Here is a 22,452-nt window from a genome sequence, read left to right on the forward strand (position 1 = left end):
TTTTTGATTCTGACAATTGTCTTCTTTTATCTACTCTCACTTTTATCACCCTCCCCTTTATTTATCCTTCTTTCCCTCCCACTTACCTATTGGTAATTTCTATATCCAACTGAGTATGCATGTGTATTCAAAAACACATATTATATATATATATATATATATATATGTATATATACATATTTATGTATATATGTATGTGTATATATGAAGTTAGATGTGATGAAGTATTCCCTGCCCTCTCCATCATTTTCCCCTATGCTATAAAAGCTCTTGTTTGTGTGTCTTTTTGATATGAGATAATTTTCCTCATTCTTCCTCTCTCTTCTACTTTCTCCATGTGCATCTCTCTTTCTCATGCCATGCATTTTTAAAATATCATCCCAGCATAACTGACTCATTCCTTTGCCCTCTTTCTTTTAATAATTCTTTTAACTGCCCTAATGATGATAAAGTTCTTAGGGGGTTACATATATCAGCTTTCCATATAGGAATGTCAGCATTGTGACCTTATTGAGACCTTTATGATTCTTTCATGTTTCCTTTTTTATGGTTTTTGAGTCTTTTATTTGAAAGTTAAACTTTCTACTTAGTTCCAGTCTATGCATCAGGGATGCTTGGTTATTCTTAGGTATAATCCTAGCTCTTTTGCCTTCCAGAATATCATATTCCAAGCTCCTTAAGATGGTAGCTGTGAAATCTTCTGTGAACCTGACTATGCTTCCATAATATTTGAATAGTTTCTTTCTGACTGTAGTATTTTCTCTTTGACCTCAGATTCTTATGAATAATACTGGCTGGTAGTTTCCATTTTGTGATATCTTACAGGATATGGAACATCAGGATTCTTTAAATTTTTGTTTTGCCATCTGATACTAAGATATCAGGAATAGTTTATATTTATAATTTCTTGAAATAAGATGTCCAGACTCTGTCTTTGATCATGGATTTCAGATAGTCTAAAAATTCTTAAATTATCTCCCCTGAATCTTTTTTCAAGGTCAGTTATTTTTCCTCAGAAATATTTCACAATTCTCTCTTTTTTCTCCTTTTTAATTTGGTTTGTTGTTTCTTGATGTCTCAGATAATTGTCCAATTCTAATTTTTAAAGAATTATTTTTTTGTGTACTTTTATATCTCTTTTCCCATTTTGTCAATTTTGCTTTTTAAGGAGCTTTCCTCAAAGAATTTTTGTACCTCTTTTGCCAAGCTGTTGATTTTTCATAATTTTCTTTACTTGTTCTTATTTCTTTCCTATTCTACTCTTATTTGATTTTGAAAATCATTTTTAGCTCTTTCAAGAGTCCTTATTAAGCTTTTTCCTATTCATTTTTTTTCTTTGAGGCCTTGCTTGTAGTTATAGAGGCATCATTTTCTTCTGCTTTTATGTTTTGATCTTCCCTGTCACCATAGCAAGGTTTTTTATAGTCATATTCTTTTCTTGTTGAGTTCTTATTTTTTCCCAATCTAGTTCTACTTTGAACTTTATTGGGCTGTCTCCCTGGAGTGGTAGGAGCAAGGAGGGACATTGTCCCAAGCTTCAGGCTTTTTCTCAACTGCTCTTTTCAGAGCTAGTTCCAGAGGGTTCAAAGTTTTTTGATGCTTTCAAGGTGGGTAGGGTCACTATGCTCCTGGTTCAAGCTCTGGCCCTTACACAGGAAATGTCCTGATCCTTTGGGATCACAATACTGTTCCTTGGACCTTAACCCTTGGGACCAGAAGTGATGCTGCTCCTCTGAGACCTTGCTCCCTCATGACTAAAAGTGCTCCTCTCTGCAGTGACCCAGAAGTGGGTAGAAATCATGGAGTTGCCAAACAGCAGCCAGTACCAGCACAGGGGCCTTGTATAATCTCTTTCTGACCAATTGCCCTATCCCCTTGCCATCTCTGACTTGAGAGCTCTCGAAGCTGCTGGTATTGACACCACAAAGTTCTCCCATTGGTGTTGTATCCACCTGGGGTTCACACCAGCCTCCAAACTCCCATATCTATGTGTCACAGTTCTCTCCTTCCCACCTTCTAAGATGTCCTAGGTCAGAATGTCTCACCTGACTTTTGTTGACTCTGTAACTCCAGAATCCAATTTGAAGCATTATTGTAAGACTTTTCGGGAAAGAGGAGAATAATGGGAGAAATCAGCAGTAAGTGCTTTTCTTACTCCAACATTTTGACCCACAGCTCACAAGGTTTAGAACGTATTTTACACATAGCATTTGATCCTCACAACTCTGAGGTAGGTGCTATTATTTCCCTTTTAGAAACAAGGAAGCAAGTGGAAGATAAGTGACTTGCAGAGAATCAAGTGTTTGAAATAGGTGTCTATCAATTAGTCAACACTTTTATTAAGTACCTACCAGTTCTGTAGAACACAGACAAAAGACCCTCACCGACTGATATTATTCACTATGGAAGCTCCAGGGAATCCATGTAGAATTTATTAACTACTAGTAAGCATGAGGAGCTTATAGACTTGCTGCTGTCTTTGTGCTTGTTAGAAGGTTAATTTAACAGAAAAATCAAACAAACCAAAAACCTGTATTTCCTTATCAATAACAACAAAACAAATAAGCCTAAGGATTTTTAGATAGTATGATTTGTAAAATTCCCCAAAGTAAAATCTTCCCCCTTTCTAGTTTGTCTTAGCATTTGAAATTCCTACTATTAGCAATAATTCATTATAGATTAAGCACAATCAGGGAAGGATAATGTATTAGCAAAGTCAATAAAGCTATCAAGTAGAAGGGCTACTTTCATAGCTGTGAAATATAGCCCATGCTACTCCAGTAACATTGGCTTGTACACAAATTCTACCTGTGGAAGAACTCTAGTATCCATTGCCCTGATAAGATCTATGATAACATAAGCCAAGATGCTGCAACTGAAGACCCAGACAAAGAAAATAAGATCTGGTGAGAAGTAGCCCAATATCTTCTAATAGTGAGAAATAACAACGGATATCAGATTGTGGCATAATGTTCTGTGGGGGGAGGGTATAGTATTCTAAGTTATTGCCACTCACAGTGATAACTGAAGTTCTCATCTCTTTCTGATTTCCCCCAAAACATTTCCTTCTCAGAGACTAGGCCAGAATAGCTCTCGCTCTCTCCATGATGTTGCTATTTACTTGAATTACAAGATTCTGAATTGGTTTGCTATTTTATAGCTCATCTACGTGGTGTGATCAAGATATCTCTGAATAGCAATATATTGATGGGTTTGGGGGACTCCAAAAATACCTGGAATTTTATTTTAATTTTAAACTAAATTCTAAAATTTAATTAAAATTATCAGATATGTATTTTTTCCTCCTCACCTCTTCCCTCAAATTAAAACAAAATCCACCCTTTATTATAAATTTGTATTGTTTTATAGTCAAGAAAAATTATAAGATTTGGCCTTCCCCCTTTACCCTGCACAAAATATCTTGTTCTGCATTCTGATTTCATTGCCTCTTTGTCAGGATGTAGTTAATTACTACCTTTTGTAGTCCAGGATTCAGAACCCAAGAACTTTCAGAAAACCAATGCTTCCAGGCCCATGACCACAGACACCATATTGGGAAAAAACCATTGTGGAGATGCAACATGGCAACTGTTCATGTAGGTGCTATAAAGCTACAGCTTCTGATGGTCCAGAAAATGGAGTTCTTGCCACAAAAGACCTTGGCACTGTTAAATGGCTCTAGTTTATGTAACTAAATAATATAGACATCAGAAATTGCTATGATTTTGTCAAAGAAACATTAAAGATGTATTATCATATGCCTTGCTTCAGTTCCCCAAGTATGCTGGGCCATATCCATCTGGCTTGCAGCTGAGAACTTCCATATGTGTTGCCTCCCCCATTAGAATGTGAGCCCTGAACTATCTTACTTTTCTATTTGTATACCTAATGTTTCACACAGTGCTTTGCATATAGAAAGTCCTAAAGTATTTCTTTCAGTTTTCGCCTTTGGTCTTTTGGAAGCATGCATGGTTAGCCATGACATTGATCAGAGTTCTTAAGTCTTTTAAACTTTCCTCTCCTTACAATGTCATTATTGTATAAATTGTTCACCTGGTTCCACTCATTTCATATGTGCAAACATATTTATAGTCATTCTATTTGTGGTAGCAAAGTAGAAGAGAAGTAGATGAACAATTACATGATTGTGTTATAATACTCTTGTACCATAAGGAATAAAAAGCAGAATTATTTCAGAAAAACCTGGAAAGACATATGAACTCATGCAAAATGAACCAAGCAGAACCAAGAGAATTGTACCCAGGAATAGCAATATCATGATGAAGATCAACTGTAGAACATTTAGTTATTCTTATCATGACCATGATCAAAAACAATTTTAAAGAATTCTTCCATGAAAAAGGTTATCATCTCCTGAGCAAAATCTCTGAATGCAGATTGAAGCAGACTTTTCACTTTATTTTAATTGTTTGGAGTGTGTGTGTGTGTGTGTGTTTTCTTCTGTAAAATGGTTAATATGGAAATGTTTTGCATGACTTCACATGTATAATCAACATCACATTGTTTGCCTTCTCACAAAGAGAAGAGGAAGGGGAGGGAGAGAATTTGGAACTAATTTTTTTCAAACTAATGTAAAAAATTTGCATGTGCTTGAGAAATATTTAACTATATTTACACACACACACACACACACACACACACACACACACACATATATATATATATATATATACCCTCAATACATTTTTAGTATATTGGCATTTCATTTAATCCAATAGCTTTCATTGACTTCTGAATTGAGAAAGTAACTTTCATACCTAAACTAAAGGCTATGTTGATTGGAATTAAAAAGAAAAGTTAGTGAATTATTTATATCTTTTGACCCAGAAATTCTACTATTGGGATTATTTATCTTAAAAAGATTATTGACTGAAAGACCCACAGGCACAAAAAAAATTCTAGAACAGCAATGTTTGTAATAAAAAGCTGGAAACAAAATATGTACTCAAGAATATCCATGCTTTTATGACATAATATAAAATAAAAAAAACCCAAAGTCAAACATTCAAGAACTACAATGTTTAAAAAAAGCTAACAGGGAGAGGCAACAAAATGCTAGTCAAAACATAATTTTCACTCTTAGAACCATAGTATGGTTCATGTTTGAAGGATCCACCCCTCCTTTTTCAATAAATTTGCTATATTATATATTCAAAATGCTTTGAAAACATTAAAATGTTATTTAAATATCATCATTAGTTTTATGGGATATCATAAGTGAAAACAAATGTATCAAATATAAAAAAAGATAGGAAAATAAAGTGACTCAATCAAGCCCCATAATTGCCCTTAAAAAATCTTATATTGCTATGTTTTCCAAACAATTTAAAAATATCTCTTTAAAAGATCAAATCTTAAATGTTTAGATCAATAGGGGAAGATTTTTTTTCTCTGTGAGACACCAAGACCTATATATTTAACAGTTATCTAAAGAGTACTGCAGATTTTGAGTGACATTGAAGAAATAGAAAATTTGGAGGAAGAGAAGTAAGTCATACTCTTTCTCCTTTTTAGTCAAATGGCATTACAGGCTTTTTTATAATTATAAGGAAAAATTACTTAATTTTTCATTTATTAAGATTTCTTGGGGGAGGCCAGGTGGCAAAATGGATAGAGCACTGGCTCTGGAGTCAGGAGTACCTGAGTTCAAATCTAGCCTCAGACACTTAATAATTACCTAGCTGTGTGGCCTTGGGCAGGCCTTGTCCCCCTGCAAAAAAAAGATTTCTTGATATTCTCTGAAGATATCACTTTAAAAAAGGGTTTGTTTTTTCAAAGCACATCAATTTAGCTACCCACCTCCCCTCAAAAGAAAAAAAAACCCTTATGCTGGCCACAACCAAGAAATATTCCAAACTTCTCCATGTATGACACACCCTTTTTCAAAAAATTTGGGGTCTAAGAACTGGGAACATGTTATACAGTGGTTGTAGATTTTTTTACTTGCATTTCTCACTTTTTTACACTTGTCTTTGCGCTCATTTGTTACTGGTATATGAGGTTACATTTTGCCATGTTCTACCCAGAGGTTACATTTTGCCATGTTCTACCCAGAAATGGCTCAGAAAAGATTTTTGTACAAGTTCAAGTTCAGCGTGATCCAGTTTGCAAAAGTGAATGGAAATCATGCTGTTGAAGGCCATGAGAGGCAAGTCAAACAAGTGGCCTGAGTTAGATTGAAGAGATGGATGGAAGAGCAAAGGGCTATTGGAGTTCCTGTGTCACAAAGAAGGTTCAGCAGCTGGCAAGAATCGTTGATGAGAAAGAAGTGTCTGATTTCAAAGGAGGACGCAATTGGTGCTTCAGGTTCATGAAACAGAATGAACTAAACATGCATCCAGGCACCAAACTTGCCTAGTGAGAGTTTGTGGTCCACCCCAGACCAGCTCATAGGCAGAAGAGCAGTCAGGGCCTCTCCTAAGACAGTGATTATTAATCAAACACAGATGAGGATGTGCTAATGGAAAGGAGTGGCAGTGATGAGGTGTTGTATGAATTTTATGATGAATAAGAGTTCAATAACTTTATGTAATACATTTTTTTTAATTTTGAGCCCCCAAATTAAGGAGCATCTTCTACATGGGGAAATACAGTAGATCTCATTCATCACTCAATCCATTATTTCTGTCAGGATGGGAGTAACATGATAGGCAATACTCTTAATTTACACAACCCATTTTATCATTAATTTCTGTAAAGATAACAGCTATTTACATAGTACTTTAGTGTTTACAATGTTTATATACCTACTTCACAGCAGGGAAGAAATTGAAATCCAGGAAGGGTGCCATGGCCACAAAGCTAATCAATGTTGGTGGGTGTATTGATGTCCCAAATTCTTTTTACCATGCGGATTCCTTTCCAGGTCATGTTTAAAATTGCAATTGTCCAGTCAAAAATGTTCAAGGCAAAAGAACTTGACAAATTCCTTTTCAAAACACAAAATATTTGTAGCAATAGCAATAAACACAAATATTTAGAAATTTTTAAAAAAATCATCCCATACATTTTATTTATTTATTTTTTTAGGTTTTTGCAAAAAGCAAATGGTATTTGAACTCAGGTCCTCCTGATTCCAGGGTTGGTGTACTATCTAGTGCACCATCTAGCTGCCCCAATTTTATTTATTCTTATAAAAATACAATAATATACAAAAATACAAGAATATACAAATACAATATGAAAAATATAATATACAAAAATACAATATACAAAATATAATGTACAAAATACAATAATATGCAAAAATAAATAATATACAAATACAATATACAAAATATAATATACAAAAATACAATATGCAAAAAATAAAATAATATTCAAATACAATATCCAAAATAAAATATACAAAAATACACTAATATACAAAAAGACACAATATACAAAAAGACAATAATATACAAATACAATATCAAAATATAATATACAATAATAATATGCAAAAAATAAAATAATATTGAAATACAATATCCAAAATATAATATACAAAATACACTAATATATAAATACAATATCAAAATATAATATACAATAATATGCAAAAAATAAAATAATATTCAAATACAATATACAAAATATAATATACAAAAAGACACTAATATACAAAAAGACACTAATATACAAATACAATATCAAAATATAATATACAAAAGTACAATAATATGCAAAAAATAAAATAATATACAAATACAATATCCAGAATATAATAGACAAAAATACACTAATATACAAATAGGTCATTTGTATTAAACAGATTAAAGCGCTTTTCAAGTCTTAAAGCACTATATAATGCAAGTTGTTATAACAATAAAACCCAAGATGCAAATAAGGAGCATTTTAGAAAGGCGCGCCCCTAGCGGAGCAGCCGGAGTCCGACAAGGGCCGTGCGCGCGCGTTTCCCAGGCGCATCCTGCAGCAGCCCCAAGCCGCGGCGCGCCAGCACTGCAAGGTGCAGGGACTACCAGGTACGGGGCGGCGCTCCCGGCAGCCCGGTCCGGCAGTCCCCAGGGCGCACGCGCGGGGGGCGGGGTGAAAGTGGAAGGGCATCGGGCGGGGGGCGGGGTCGCCCGCCCCTAGGCCGAGTCAGCGGTAAATAAAGGCCCGGGCTGGGCGGGCCTGGGCTCCCGTGCTCGCATCCTTCGCCTCGGGCTGGCTTCACCCTGGTCCCGAACAGCTGGGGGTGAAGGTCTCGGAGAGGGGGAAGGCGATAAGGGGGGCGGGGGGGACCGGGTGCCGCTCCCGTGGGTGGCCCAAGCCGCCGGCCTCCGGTGAGGGACGAGTCCGGCCTTGGCCGCTGGAATCGGGCCGGGCCAGAGAGCAGCGCCTGGCGGTCCCGGACCGAGCCGGGCCCCACCCCACCCCCCGCCCCGCCCCGGTGGGGGCGCGGAGAGCTTTGGAAGCTCTCTCCCTCCCCGGCCGCGGGCGAGCGGGGTTCTGGCTGCTCGAAGCGGGGAGCCCGGGCCTGCCGCCGCGGCCGGCTGCGTCTCTCCGAGGGCCGGGCCTTGGGCAGGTAGAGCCGGGCCGAGTTCTCGCTGAGTCAGCGCGCCCGGAGCCGCCGCAGGTGAGAGCAGGCGCGCCTGGGGGAGGGGCCGACCTGCTGAGTCACCTCATCCCCGCGGCCCCGGGCCGGGGGGCGCCGCCGGGGGGCGCCTGGGGAGGCCTGGGGGGGGGGCCGCCGGGCGCCTGGGGAGGCCGCCGGGGGGCCGCCGGGCGCCTGGGGAGGCCGCCGGGCGCCTGGGGAGGCCTGGGGGGCCGCCGGGCAGCGCCTGGGGAGGCCGCCGGGCGCCTGGGGGAGGCCGCCGGGGGCCGCCGGGCGCCTGGGGGGGCCGGGAATGAATCCATTCCGGGGAAGTCATGTCTCGGGAGACTTTTCTAGTCCGTCTCCCTTTCTCTGCCTCTCGGACACGCTCCCTTTAAAGAAAAGACCCCAAATACCCCGTCTTGGTCCAGGGGGACCCGTTGTTGTTCAGTTGTGCAGCTGTTGTACAGACCCGCTCCCGATTCCATCTTGGGGTTTCAATTCGAAAAACTTTTATTAAGCCTCTACTATGTGTCGGGCACCTTGCTAAGCTCTTTTTTTTTTAAGATTTTATTTATTTTGAGTTTTACATTTTTCCCTCCATCTTACTTCCCTCCCCCCCACCCCCCCCCCACCCAGAAGGCAGTCTGTTAGTCTTTACATTGTTTCCAGGGCATGGCATACATTGATCCAAATCGAATGTGATGAGAGAGAAATCATACCCTTAAGGAAGAAACATAAAGTATAAGAGTTATCTTAGGGGGACAAAAAGAAGCCCCTGCCTTCAGGGAGTTTACACTCTAGTGATGGACCTGGTGGGGAGAACGGCCGGACAGGGCATCCGCAAAATGAAAGCTATAACGGCCGTAAAAATTCCATAAAAACGTTAACATCAGCATAATTTGTGGAAATGGCAGAAATTAATACTTCCTGCTATTTCTGTTAACTCGTTTGTAATATTTGCTGAGTCTTAATGGATCAGAATTAGTAAAGATGGAGCTGTTTTGTCTGGGAACTTAACTGTGTCCACGCCTGGTAATGGCCCCGCTTTGATTTTAATGTTTACATTAAGATACAAGAGGCTTTTGATGCCCTTCCCGTTTCTTCCCTTGAAACTTGATGAATGTGTTTGAGTCTGGGCGCTGTGTCTGAAGTAAAACTTAACTGGTTAGTTTCCTATTTATTCATGCCTATTACATGAATAAATTCGTATTTGTTCTATATCCTTTTATTATTTATTTGTCTTGTACGTTTTTGCAAGGCAGTGGGGTTAAAGTGTCTTGCCCAAGGCCACACAGCTAGGTTAATTATTAAGTGTTTGAGGCCGGATTTGAATTCAGGTACTCCTGACTCCAGGGCCGTTGCTCTAGCCGCCCCTATATATTCTTTTAAAAAATAATTTGAATTTTATTGGGAAAAATTATTTTAAGGATGCAGTGTCATGAGCAAAGGCATCAACTGTTTCCTTCTGGCTTTTTAATCATTAAAATAAAACAAATTTATTGATTTTTATGAACTCGATTAAAAGTGGAACAATGAGGAGAAACATTTGCTGCTTCTAATAATGAAATAAGCATTTGACCTAAATCGATATGAAGCTTAGAATTGGACGTTTAGAATTAAGTTTAGAATTAAAGCACCTGGTTTTGAAACCCAGCCCTACTACCTATTAACTGATTGATCTTGAGTAAATCAGCTTCCCTAAAGCCTAAATTTATCTTCCAAATGGTGCTGATAAGGTTGCTGCTCTCTTGAAAAAGCACTGTATTTTTTTAATTTACTTTTTGTTTCCACTTATGACATTTCACAAAACACTTAATAATGACATTTTAAAATGTTAACATTTCCAGAGCTTTTTACATATATTGTCTGGCAAATTTGCTGAAAATAGGGAGGAATTTAAAAAACCCAAACAGGAGGAGTGGATCCTGCAATTGAATCATACTATGGGTCTGACATTGAGCACTGTGTTTGACTACAGTACTGGTACCTTTCACGGTCACCTTTCAGGAAATTAATGTTCTTTTGACTTTATTTTCTTTACTTTGCATTATCTCATAAAAGCCATTAGTTATTGTTGAGCACATAGTTTGTTTCCAACTTTTTTCTGTTACAAATATTGCTGTTGTGGAATGTTTTTGTGCCTATGGGTCTTCTTTCTGTCTGGAATCTTGAAGGAAATGGTCCCAGTAGTAAAATCTCTGAGTCAAAGGATGTAAATAATTTAGTAACTTTTCTTGCATAATTCTGAATTGAAATTGAATCTCTTAACAGGTAACGGATAGGTTTCAGCTTGTTGTTTTTTTAAAATAATTTTTTTTTAGAGCTTATCTTTAGTTTTCCCTAATAAGGAATATTTGGCAAAGATGTGGGGGAAAAAATTAAATGTCATTCATTACCAGCACATTAAAAATTATTAATGTGAATGTCATTTAATCTTATCCAAAATCATTAAGGAGCAGCATGGATTAGGATTAGTTAAAGGATTCTTAACCTGGGACCATGGAGTCCCATAGAGTCCCAAGTGATAGGTTTCAGGGGTTCACTGTACTTGGATAGAAAAATTGCATCATTTTCATTAACATCTAATTGAATGTAAACATTTCCTTCAATTGTAAACTTAGCCAACAAAACTTTCTGAGAAGGGGTGCATGGGTTTCACCAGACTGCCAAAGAGATTTATGACAAACAAATTTAAGTACCTCTAATTTAATGGAAACTAGTGGCTAGGAGCTGCAGGGCCTGGAGTTCAGAGTCTGGAAAACCCGAGTCCAAATGCTACTTCAGACACTTAATAGCTGTGCAGTTCTGGACAAGTCACTTCACCTGTCTGCTTCAGTTTTCTTATCTCTGAAATGGGAATAATAATAGCATTTCCTTCCAAGGGTTATTGTGAATCCCATGAGATGATATTTTTAAAGCAATTAGCATAATGCTTGATACACAGTAGGTATACTATCTCAACACTAGCTATTATTAAGAATGCTTTCATCCAGAGTCAGAGAACTCAAGAGGTTTGGTTCTTAGCTCTCTAAAATAGTTGCCTTTGTGTGTGTTCCACCTGTGTAAACCTGAGCAAGTTGTTTAATATTTGGACCTCAGTTTCCTTATCTGGAAAACAAGGAGATTGAATTAGATGACTTTTTAAGTTCCCTTTCTTGAAAAATATGGTCTCAAATTTTGGATTATTTTTTTTTCTGTTTTTAAAAGACAGGCCACCCAATCCCATCACCTTGAAAAAAGTAAAAAAAGAAAATGTGTTATATATGACTATATCCTGTGATCTACCCTCTCCTGTATCACGCACATCCCCCCTCCCCCTTCTCTCTTTTTTCTTCTAGATGTCTATAACCTATTGAGTATGTATGCTGTTTCCTCTCTAAGCCATTTTCCATGAGAATGAAGGCTCTCATTTCCCCTTGCTTCCCCCATTCCATACCATTGCAAAAGCTACATGAAATATCTTAGCCTATTCTACCTCTCCTTTCTCTTACTCCCAGTGTATTTCCCTTTCACTCATTGACTCTATTTTTACCATATATTTTATCTTCAAATTCATCTATAAAAGATCTTTCTACCTGCTCTATTAAATGAGGTTTATATGAACATTATCAGTATCATCTTTCCATGTAGGAATACACGAAGTTCACTATCATTAAGTCCCTCATAATTTACCCTTCTCATCCTCCCTCTCTATGTTTCACCTGAGTCCTGTGAAGATCAAACTTCCTGTTCAGCTCTGGTCATTTCAACAGACACATTTGAAATTCCCCTGTTTCATTGAAAGTCCATCTTTTCTCCTGGAAGAGGATGTTTAGTTTTGTTGGGTAGTTGATTCTTGGTTATATTCCAAGCTCTTTTGCCTTCTGGAATATTATATTCCAAGCCCTACAAGCCCTTAATGTAGTTGCTGCTAAGTCCTGGGTGATCCTGACTGCAACTCCACAATATTTGAATTATGTCTTTCTGGCTGCTTTTAATATTTTTCTCTTTGACTTGGGAGTTCTGGAACTTGGCTATAATATTCCTGGGGGTTGTTTTTTGGATTGCTTTCCAGGGGAAATCAGTAGATTCTCTCAATTTCTATTTCACCCTCTGGTTCTAGGGTATCAGGGCAATTTTCCTGTAGAAATTCTTTAAAAATTAGGTCAAGACTCTTTTCCTGATCATGACTTACAGGTAGCCCAATAATTTTAAAATTATTTTTTTCTAAATTTGTCTTCCAGATGAGTTTTTTCAATGAGATATCTCATGTTTTCTTCTAGTTTTTCATTCTTTTGGTGTTGACTTATAGTGTCTTGATTTTTCTCAATGTCATCAGCTTCCTTTAGCTCCATTCTACATCTGAAGGATTTGTTTTCCTCAGAGAGCTTTCTTATCTCCCTTTCCATCTGGCCAATTCCGCTTTTTAAAGCATTCTTCTCTTCAATAATTTTTTGAATTGTTTTATTCATTTGACCTAAGCTAGTTTTTAACATGTTATTTTCTTCAGCATTTTCTTGAACCTCCTTGACTAAGCTGCTGACTTCATTTTCATGTTTTTCCTCCATCTCTCTTATTTCTTTTCTCAATTTTTTCTTCTATTTCCCTTGCTTGATTTTCAAAATCTTTTTTGATCTGTCATAGTCTGAGCCCAATTTATATTTCTTGGGATCTTTAGATACAGAAGCTTGGACATTCTCATCTTTAGATTGAGTATTTTTATCTTCCATGGGACCAAAGTAATTGTCTATGCTCATGTTCCTTTCTTTTCTTTTTCTGTTTCCTCATTTCCCCAGCCTGTGCCTGGTTTTGGGGTGCTTCCTGAGCTTTTGAGTGTTATTGAGACACCCCCGCAAGGACCTCAGTATGTGAGGCTCTTGACTGCTCTTCTGGTCTATTGAATGACCACAAGCTAACCCCTCTGCCACGGGATGGTGTGTGTGTGGGGGGGGTGCCTAGACTGCAACCAGGGTCTGAATATGGTCAAAGCCCCAGAGTCTTGTCCCAGGGACAGAGGATAGACCTTGACAGTCTCCCTCCCACTCAGGGTGCAGCTGCCAGCGGCTTCTGCTGGGCAGCTCTGTGGGTCTGTTTCTGTTTCCTGGGATCTGGGCTGTGCTGAGGGTCGCAGAGGGCCACACCGGCCTGGGCTTCATGCTCTCTCTGGCAGAGGTCTCCCTGCTGATCTTTCAAGTTGTGCTTGGCACTCCCTGGGGTGCAGGTCAGGAAACTGCTTCTGCAGCTGGGAGCCAGAGCTCCCAGGCACCCTGGGGCTGTTTCTGGGAGGCTGAAGTTTCCTCTCTGGTACACCCCTCCAACCCTGTGGAACAGAGCCTTCCCACTATTTTCCAGGTTACCTTGGGCTGGAGAATTGCCTTACTGGATCTTTCTGTGGGTTCTGTCTCTTGAAAATTTAGTTAGTCATAATTTTAAGGTTTTTGAAATATTTTGGAGAGAGCACCTAGGAGAGAATGTACTCCTGCCACCACTTTAGCCAATTAATTTGTTTCTTTTGATATACAGCATTTAAAATAACATATTTTTACTATCTAGGGGCAGCTAGGTGGCACAGTGAATAGAGTGAAGGAAATTCCATCTTGATGTTAGATACTCACTAGCTAGGTCCTGGGCAAGTTGCTTAACCCTATTTGTCTCAGATTCCTCAACTCTTAAATTAACTGGAGAAGGAAATGACAAACCACTCCAGTGTCTGCCAAGAAAACTGGATTACGAAGAGCCAAACAGTATAGAAAAATGACTAAACATTTTACTACTAATGAAGTTTTGATATTCTGTACTATATTGAGAAGAGACAATATGCCATGATAGCAGGCTGACTTTGGAACCAGAAAAATGTGGTGGCTCTAAGTTCTGCTTCTGATACTCATATCCTCACTTAATGACTGAGTTTTATCAGACAAATCACTAAAAATATAATCACAGATTAGTTTTTATTGGAAGGAGTTCCCTTTACACTAGTGAAATCAGAGGTCTGAACCTACTTCCTACCATGAACTGTTTTCATAATCTATACTATTTTCTGTACTCAGTTTTTGAAACTCAAGCATAGAGTGCCCATGGTATTGTTTTTTTAAGCAAATTTTATATTTTTTTGATTAAAAAACAACTCATTGCTTCATTATATCTATAATTATGCTAAGTATTGTTTAGAGGAACCATAGCCCTTAATTGGTGATCTCAAAACTCTGAGAAAATGAAAATTTGTTCTTATAAAAAAAAAGTTAGTGGACCTCTGATTTAAAAACTCTTTCACAGCTTTGCAGGAACTCTCCAACCTATGAATAGATTACACTGCTAAAATTTTTAAAGGTTAAATTGGAACATGTTTTTCCATAGAAAAAATATAGCCAGATATCTCCTTACTAAAATGTGTCTTTAATTTAATTGCTGCTATGAGTATGAGGGGTATAGGATGGAAGGTTCAGAATTTGGACTGTTCCCTATGGTAGGCTAGAAGAAAGATTTCAGCAGGAAGAAAATGAACACAGAATTATTAAAGCATAAAAATAGTACTGATATTTGCCCTTAATTATAAGTGGCAGAGTCTTCCTGCTGAAAGAACCACACCCCTGAGATATCAAAGTAGTAGATGACTTAGAGAAATAGATTCAAATGAATAGATTATACTAACATCACATTCATTATGTAATTGAGTCAGAATTGAAATTCAGGTTTTCTGACTTTTCAGTGTAGTGTTTCCTCAGCGCTGTCATACTGCTTTTCCAGGGAGGGCTCTAGGGGAGAGGATATCAATGGCAGTGGATACTTTAGACAGAAGTGAACAATCTGAGAGAGACAGACTTAACGATAGTATTGCTGTTAGCTTGCTTACTAGTCATCTGACTTTTGATAGCAAGTGAACTAGCTAGTTGACATCACATTTCATTCTATCTGTTTAGGAGAATGTAACAAGAACCACTAAGAGTGAGGATATGAGGCAGGGATAAGAATAGGGAACTGGAAATAATGTAACTAGTTTGGGAAAAATGTTTTTATTTTCCGGGGGGAAAATAGGACAGGATTTCTCTAATTACCACTAATCTGTTTCCTCAGAAGGGAAACAATATACATCCTAAACATATAGTAAGACAATAAAATCCTAAACCTATTGAATCTTCATTGGAACTGTCTGAAGGAAGCATTAAATATGAGGTGAAGTTATAATTCTAACATCAGTCTTTCTCTTATTCTTTGTCCTCCTTCCCTCCATTAATATCCCCAGATAGGGGATATGATGTGAACTTGGAGGAGAAAGATGTTTGACTTTTGAATTGAAAATCAGAAGAATAAAGTAGATAGAAGACCAAGGTTGGTAGGAATTTCCATACTGCAAGAACTTATCAACCAGGATCCCAAATGGACTGGTCGGATCCCTGTAGAATAATAACAGCTAATTAACATTTAGTACTCTAAAGTTAAGGTTTACAAAACATTCTTTTCACATATATTATCTCATTTGATCCCCATAGCCATATGAGGCAAGTACCATAGAAGTTACCTCTAGTTGGGGAAATAGAGGTATGCATGTTAACTGGCTTTCCCATTGTTATAAGGTTTGAGATTCTCAGAAATGCCTCATAACTAGGTCTCTCTTTGCTCCAATGCTCCCATTCTTTCAGCCTCTGTGAGCTTAGGACATGATCATACCTTTTCAGTATCCTCATTGTATGTGATCTTTGGGATATATATATATATATATATATATATATGTATATGGATATATATATATATACATATATATATATATGATTAGGATTTTCTATTAGAGGAAAACATTCCATATGCTTAGAAGGAATTTTATAGATTGATTTAAAAAAAATCTTCCTATAATACTCATTGTATCCTTTAAATCTTTTTTTTGACAAGGCAATGGGGTTTAAGTGACTTGCCCAAGGTCACACAGCTAGGTAATTATTAAGTGTCTGAGACAGGATTTGAACTCAGGTACTCCTGACTCCAGGGACAGTGCTCTATTCACTGTGCCACCTAGCTGCCCCCTTTAATTCTTTAATAAATAACCAGTCCTGTTTTCTTTTTCTTCAACCAACAGTTATTTATTGAGCACCTACTATTTTAGGGGTTAGGGATTTATATCTCAACATTAAATTCTAACTTCATTATATTTGATCTCAATTCCTTGATTCTACCAAGTCCCTAAAGTTAAACTTATTTATCTGTATTTTTTGGAAACCAATCATGTTCTTCGAGGAGAAGGGAGAGGAGAATACAGAATATCTGAGAAAGAGAATACTTTATGCTGAGTTATACTGTTGCTAAAGTCACTAGAGTTTGAGGTGTGTTCTACTTGAGAATTCTAGGGAACAATGTAGATAAAGTTTTGGCAATATTGTTTCTGTGGATCAGTAAGTTGGAAACTGCACTTTAATGTTTCTCTTAAATCAGTAATAGCCTAATTGAGCTGAATACTGCTTTCCTTCTTTTATAGCTAAAGAAATATAGATTTAATCACTGAAAAACATACTATATTCTGTTATTGTTTATTTCAGGGCTATCTTTTGGTCATGCCTCTCAGTTGATCATTTGATTTTTGGTTAATTCAAATGTATTTATTCTATATCCTTTTGGTCATGACCTAAGCTTATACATACACATTAAGTTGTAATTTTTAGTGCTTTCTACTTTTCAAGAAACAGTAGGTTGAGATGTCCCAAAAAATAAAATGAGGTTTTTTTTGAAGCTTCATTTTAAAAAATATATCCTATCTGTTTTCTCATGCTTTTTGTTTATAACAGTGGATCTAAAACAAAATTCTATCTTCATTCAACCAAATATTACGATTAGTTTAAGACATTAGTGTAAAAAAAGTCATGTCCCATCACTTATCTTTCATTGACCCCCCCCCCCCCGTTTCTACCTCCTAGTTTTTGTGACATCCCATTCCAGCTAAAATTACATCTTCTACAGGATTCTCCCCATAATCTTTGTGTCTTCCTCTCTGTTTTGTGATAGTACTCTGACATAAAGAAGTCCTTCCTGGGAATAGGTAGGATTGACATTTACTTTCTACACCCAGGCTTACAGTGTCATGCTTCCCAGCATAGGTATAGCTGTCTATATATTGTAAAGTTCTTATTCTAGTATCCAGATTATGTCTAAGGAGTGGCCTGTGGGCCAGCCAGAGAAATAAGAAAACACCGCCTTAATGAGTTCAGGTGCAGAGAATAACATGTAAAAGGAAACTAGTTCAGTGCAAAACTTCATAGCAAGCAATGGAGGGGAAGGGATAGGGAGACAGAAAGGGTCAGCAGGGAATTAGAAAAGGGGCCCTAATATACAACTCAGATATATAACACTAATAAAGAGTATTAGTAATGTAAGAGCCATGGCAGTCTCTCATAGAGACATGGATCGAATCAGTTGGAAGATGTGATCCTTGGAGCTTGGGGGGGGGGGGCGGGGATTTGTTAATCAGGGAGAAAAACAAGCTAATGGTAGACAAAATATTATTTGTCTTCAGCTGTACTAACATCCTAAAAGATTATCAGTATTTTTTCTAAGAGTGTGCAACCTCCCTTAAGATGGCATCATGATCATCAGGTCTTATAACAGCAATTTCTATGCATAGATTCTATAGGCTACAGCTTCTCTTAAGAGGAGACTGTCTTGATGGTCTCAAGACACCACCAGGCTTAAACTTGTATCTCTTGATCATTTCCAAGTATCTTTTATATAGCTTGTTTGTAAACAGTCATTTGTATGTTTTCTCACTGAGCTCTTTTACCTTTCTTTGTATCCCTAGTACTTAGCACTCTGCCAGTTCCACAGCACTCACTTGACAAATATTTATTGATTGGCTGATTAAGTATATAGGTTTATAGACTTCCAAATTGAAATTTTACTTTCAAAAGGTACAGGTCAGCAATTATTTATTTTATTTCTGCCATTAGGTATGTCAGAAATGCTTAGCTAGAAAATGTATTCTAATTATCAACTAATAAAGACAGATATATATTGTATCCAGCACTTTCAGGCATATTAAGTTATAATAACATTTATTGTTTTGCAGTAATGGCACAAGAGCAAGAACCACTTAGTGAAGAATCTGCAAATATTAAGATCATAAGAGAAGCATACAAGCAGGCCTTTGAATTTGTTAATAAAGGACTGAATGCTGATGAATTGGGGCAAAAGGAAGAAGCAAAGAGTTACTATAGTAAAGGAAGACAACATCTACTCCAAGGAGTCAGCATTTCATCATCTGGGCCTGAATGCACAGGTTCCGAGTGGGAATCTGCTAGACAAATGCAACAAAAGATGAAGGAAACATTGCAAAATGTCAATACCAGGTTGGGAATTTTGGAGGAAAGTTCTTCCTCATTTATTCCAAGTAATCTTCAGAAAGACTCTAAATTATATCCTGTGTTGCCCCCAAATGGAAAGCCAGAAAAACCTCCTCTGCCTCCATCTTTGATTTCACCATCTGAACAAACAGAAGTTAATGGGAACTATGCTTCCACAAGCAAGGGGCTGCCTTCTGTGGTTTGTCCTGTATCTTCGGATGCACCACCTGCTTATACACCCTGTGCTGCAGATGGACATTATACTCTGTCCTATGGAACAGAATCTGGGGAATTTTCATCAGTGAATGAAGACTATTATGCAATTTCTGCTCACCCACCTCCTCTTGAGACTCTAGGAGTAGATGTAGAAGAATTAATTTTAATACCCAGTGGAGTACAGATTTTCTTTGTAACTCCTGCTGGGGAAGTCAGTGCACCGTCATATCCTGGATATCTTCGAATTGTGAAATTCTTGGATACTACCAGTGAAGAGGCCCAAAATCGACCCTCTGGATTTCTTCAGGTAACAAAAATAAAGACTTTAAAAATGGAAACTCACCTTCACAGTATTATCCTTTCTTTTGTTCCTAATGTTAAATTCTGTTATTATTCTGTTATATTTTATATAAATTATGTTAAATTGTATCCAGGTTAATAGTTTAAAAAAAGTACTTTGGAACCTCTAATTTCTTTGAACTCTACCTCATGAAACTTAGAGGTTTAAGAGGAGTCAGTATTTGGTTTTTTTGGTAGATTTTTAAAAAATGTGTTCATTTATCCTTGAAGAAACAACTTCCAACTAATCACTTAGTAGACAATTATTTATTAAGCTCTTATGTAGTAGATTGATAAAAGAAAGATCATGTTTTTAATTGCACATGTTATTAATTGCAATTAGGCAGCACTGACACTCTATATTCTATTTATCAAAACTTTTGCTGCATTCAAAATGTATTCTTTCTTTACAAAGTTGAAATCAGTGTGTGGTTCTGCTTTTTCTAGAAAAACCATTACTGATCTTAAGAAATGGGTCCAGTCTTTTCTATGAAGGAACTCAGTAAGACTGAGTAGTATGTTTATACCAACAATGAGGTGAAGGATTGATATTCACTAACTACATATGTGCACCTATATTCAAGCTGTAATTAGAATTATTTAAAAGAAATAAATAGCTAGAATTGTACTAAAGAAAAGAATAGGTAAAATTGAAAGATACTCGAATAGTGAATGTAGAAAAAGTTGCTTCAGTGAAGAGGTCTTTAGAAGAAACAAAGCAAAGATTCCCCACCCCCACCCCCACTGGGGTTTGTTTTTGGATTTTTAGCTCTAGTACCTTACACTAAGTAAATGTTTCATCTGAAATAAATATTTATGAACTCTGAGACAGAAGAGAAAAATGAATGTCTGAAACACTTTTTGGTGTTCAGGTTAGAATGCTAAAGTTTTTTCCCCTCTCTGAATTGTAAAATAGTGGACTAACCAATTTTCAGGTATCTGTTGTAAAGCAAAATAAGATGTTTGCAGGTGGTAATTGTAAAGCAAGGTCTTCTTTGGTATATTGTGCCTGATTATATGAGCCTATGTTTTAAAAATTAGCTGTTCTAGTAAAAATTTAATTTTTAAATAGGATGCATCTATTCATTTGCATCATGAGTTTTAATTCTTCCTTTGATATTCTTAAAGTAAAACTGTGCCTCAATTTTTCACTTTAACTTTTTTTTAAAAAGGAGTCTATTCAAATAGTTGTGGAAAAATACAATTAAAGGGGTATACTTTGTTTTCTCTCACATTCCACTCCCAATTAGTTAGTGTTCAGCAGTTGAGTTATTGGAGTTCAAATTTCTTGTGCATCAGAAACTACTAAAATTATTCTTCTTATATTGTTGAATTTGATTTAAAAGTGATAGTTTCCCTTCTACTTGAAGATCTTGGCTTATGAAGTGAATTTTTTTTTGTAGTACAGTAAGCAATAGAAATCTACTAAAGGTTTTCCAATGTTTTTCATATAAGCTTTACTCAGCAAATCTTGTCTGTGTTATTAAATAGTTCTAATTTTTCCTTCTGAAACGTTTGTCCCAAAATGTTGTCTTTTCTTTTATAATTATAAATACATTCATAATAATATTGAATGTTTTGTTCAGTAAATTGATAGCAATAATGTGCTTTTTAAAAGGAGGAGGAATTTTGGGAATGAAGTTTGATAATTTTTGTCTATTTCAAGCAAAAAAAAGTACTATTCAATATTGAATTCATACCTTTACTTTGAGCTATAATTTCATAGTTTTTCTGTTCTAGCTCCAAATTTGATCCATTAAAGCTGGCCACATAAAATTATTGTACCATAATAACAGTAGTTTCTTGATAAACTGTCTTGCTTCAAGGTATACTTTACCAGATTGTTGACTGGTTTGAATAATAAAAAATTTAGCTTACTTGAAATATTGCTGGTTTTTAAATAAGTTTACTTGCATTAACTTTACCAAACACTTACTAAGAATACATATAGTTTAACTTTATAATAAACTTGGCCATTCATTATACTACTCATTCTAGCAACTGTTAGTGTTGAATTAAACTTTCTATAAAGTTCTATCAAAAACTTCTTTGGAATATTAATTTTCTGTTTTTTCTGTTACAGATTTCTATTATTTTTTGTCATGAGAAAATCTAAGTAAATATTAGCCCTTCTAATAGAATTAATGTTTCACAATCACTTTAGGTTTGTGATTGGATATATCCTCTGATGCCTAATCAGTCTCCTGTACTGAGCTGCAGTAGTGGAGTCTACATGTTCCCAGACACACAAATGTCAGGATCCTGTGTGGGTGTAGTCTTGTCATCTGAACTAGCCAGTGAAGATCGTGAACTCTTTGAGGATCTATTGAAACAAATGTCTGACCTTCGAGTCCAGGTAACCTATGTAACTTTCTGTATATTAACATAAAGTATTCTGGTTTCCAGTAAAATCTGTTCTTGTGTCATAAGAGTGGGAAGCCAGGTATATTTTGAAAAGGTTAATTCATTTTATTTTCTGTCATCATCTGGAAGCTGTTTTGTTTTTGTTTTTTTTTTTAACAAGGCAGTGGGGTAAAGTGACTTGCCCAAGATCACACAGCTAGGTAATTATTAAGTGTCTGAGGCCAAATTTGAATTCAGGTCCGCCTGACTCCAGAACCAGTGCTCTATCCACTGTGCCACCTAGCTGCTTCTAGAAGCTTTTTTAAACTAAAGAGCTGATACATACAAAGACTCCATTCCTGTTCAACTTCCACCATAGTGGATCCAGATGTTAAAAGTGAGGTTAGTAGGAGCAGTGATAGTTGATAGTTAATTTAAAAGGATGGCTTGTTACTATCAAGTGTAGGAACTTGGAGTAGTTCATACAGTCACAAAGTGAGAGCCAGAAGAAAACTTTTAGTCTTAATATTCATTTAGCCACAGGGCGGCTAGGTAGCGCAGTGGATAGAGCACTGGTTCTGGAGTCAGGCGGACCTGAGTTCAAAATGGTCTCAGACACTTAATAATTACTTAGCTGTGTGGCCTTGGGCAAGCCACTTAACGCCATTGCCTTGCAAAAACCTTAAAAAATATATTCATTTAACCAGTCTC

General features: G+C 37.0%; 1 protein-coding gene across 5 annotated transcripts in view; it reads left to right on the forward strand.

Moving 5' to 3' along the window:
- The first annotated feature begins 7,960 nt into the window (after nucleotides 1-7,960).
- SPART (spartin) overlaps nucleotides 7,961-22,452 on the forward strand; it is a 50,402-nt gene continuing 35,910 nt past the window's right edge. For 3 of the 5 annotated variants that reach the window (XM_074216020.1, XM_074216024.1, XM_074216025.1), the window contains exons 1-3: nucleotides 8,265-8,581; nucleotides 18,570-19,366; nucleotides 21,563-21,754. In XM_074216020.1, coding sequence (XP_074072121.1) covers nucleotides 18,572-19,366; nucleotides 21,563-21,754 — 987 coding nt within the window. In that variant the 5' untranslated portion in view covers nucleotides 8,265-8,581; nucleotides 18,570-18,571. Of the gene's footprint in view, nucleotides 7,986-8,042; nucleotides 8,110-8,264; nucleotides 8,582-18,569; nucleotides 19,367-21,562; nucleotides 21,755-22,452 lie in introns of those variants that run through there. The other 2 variants (XM_074216023.1, XM_074216021.1) reach the window with 2 other exon arrangements.

The sequence above is a fragment of the Macrotis lagotis genome, chromosome 1 (assembly GCF_037893015.1).
Source record: "Macrotis lagotis isolate mMagLag1 chromosome 1, bilby.v1.9.chrom.fasta, whole genome shotgun sequence".
NCBI classification, from domain to species: Eukaryota; Metazoa; Chordata; class Mammalia; order Peramelemorphia; family Peramelidae; genus Macrotis; species Macrotis lagotis.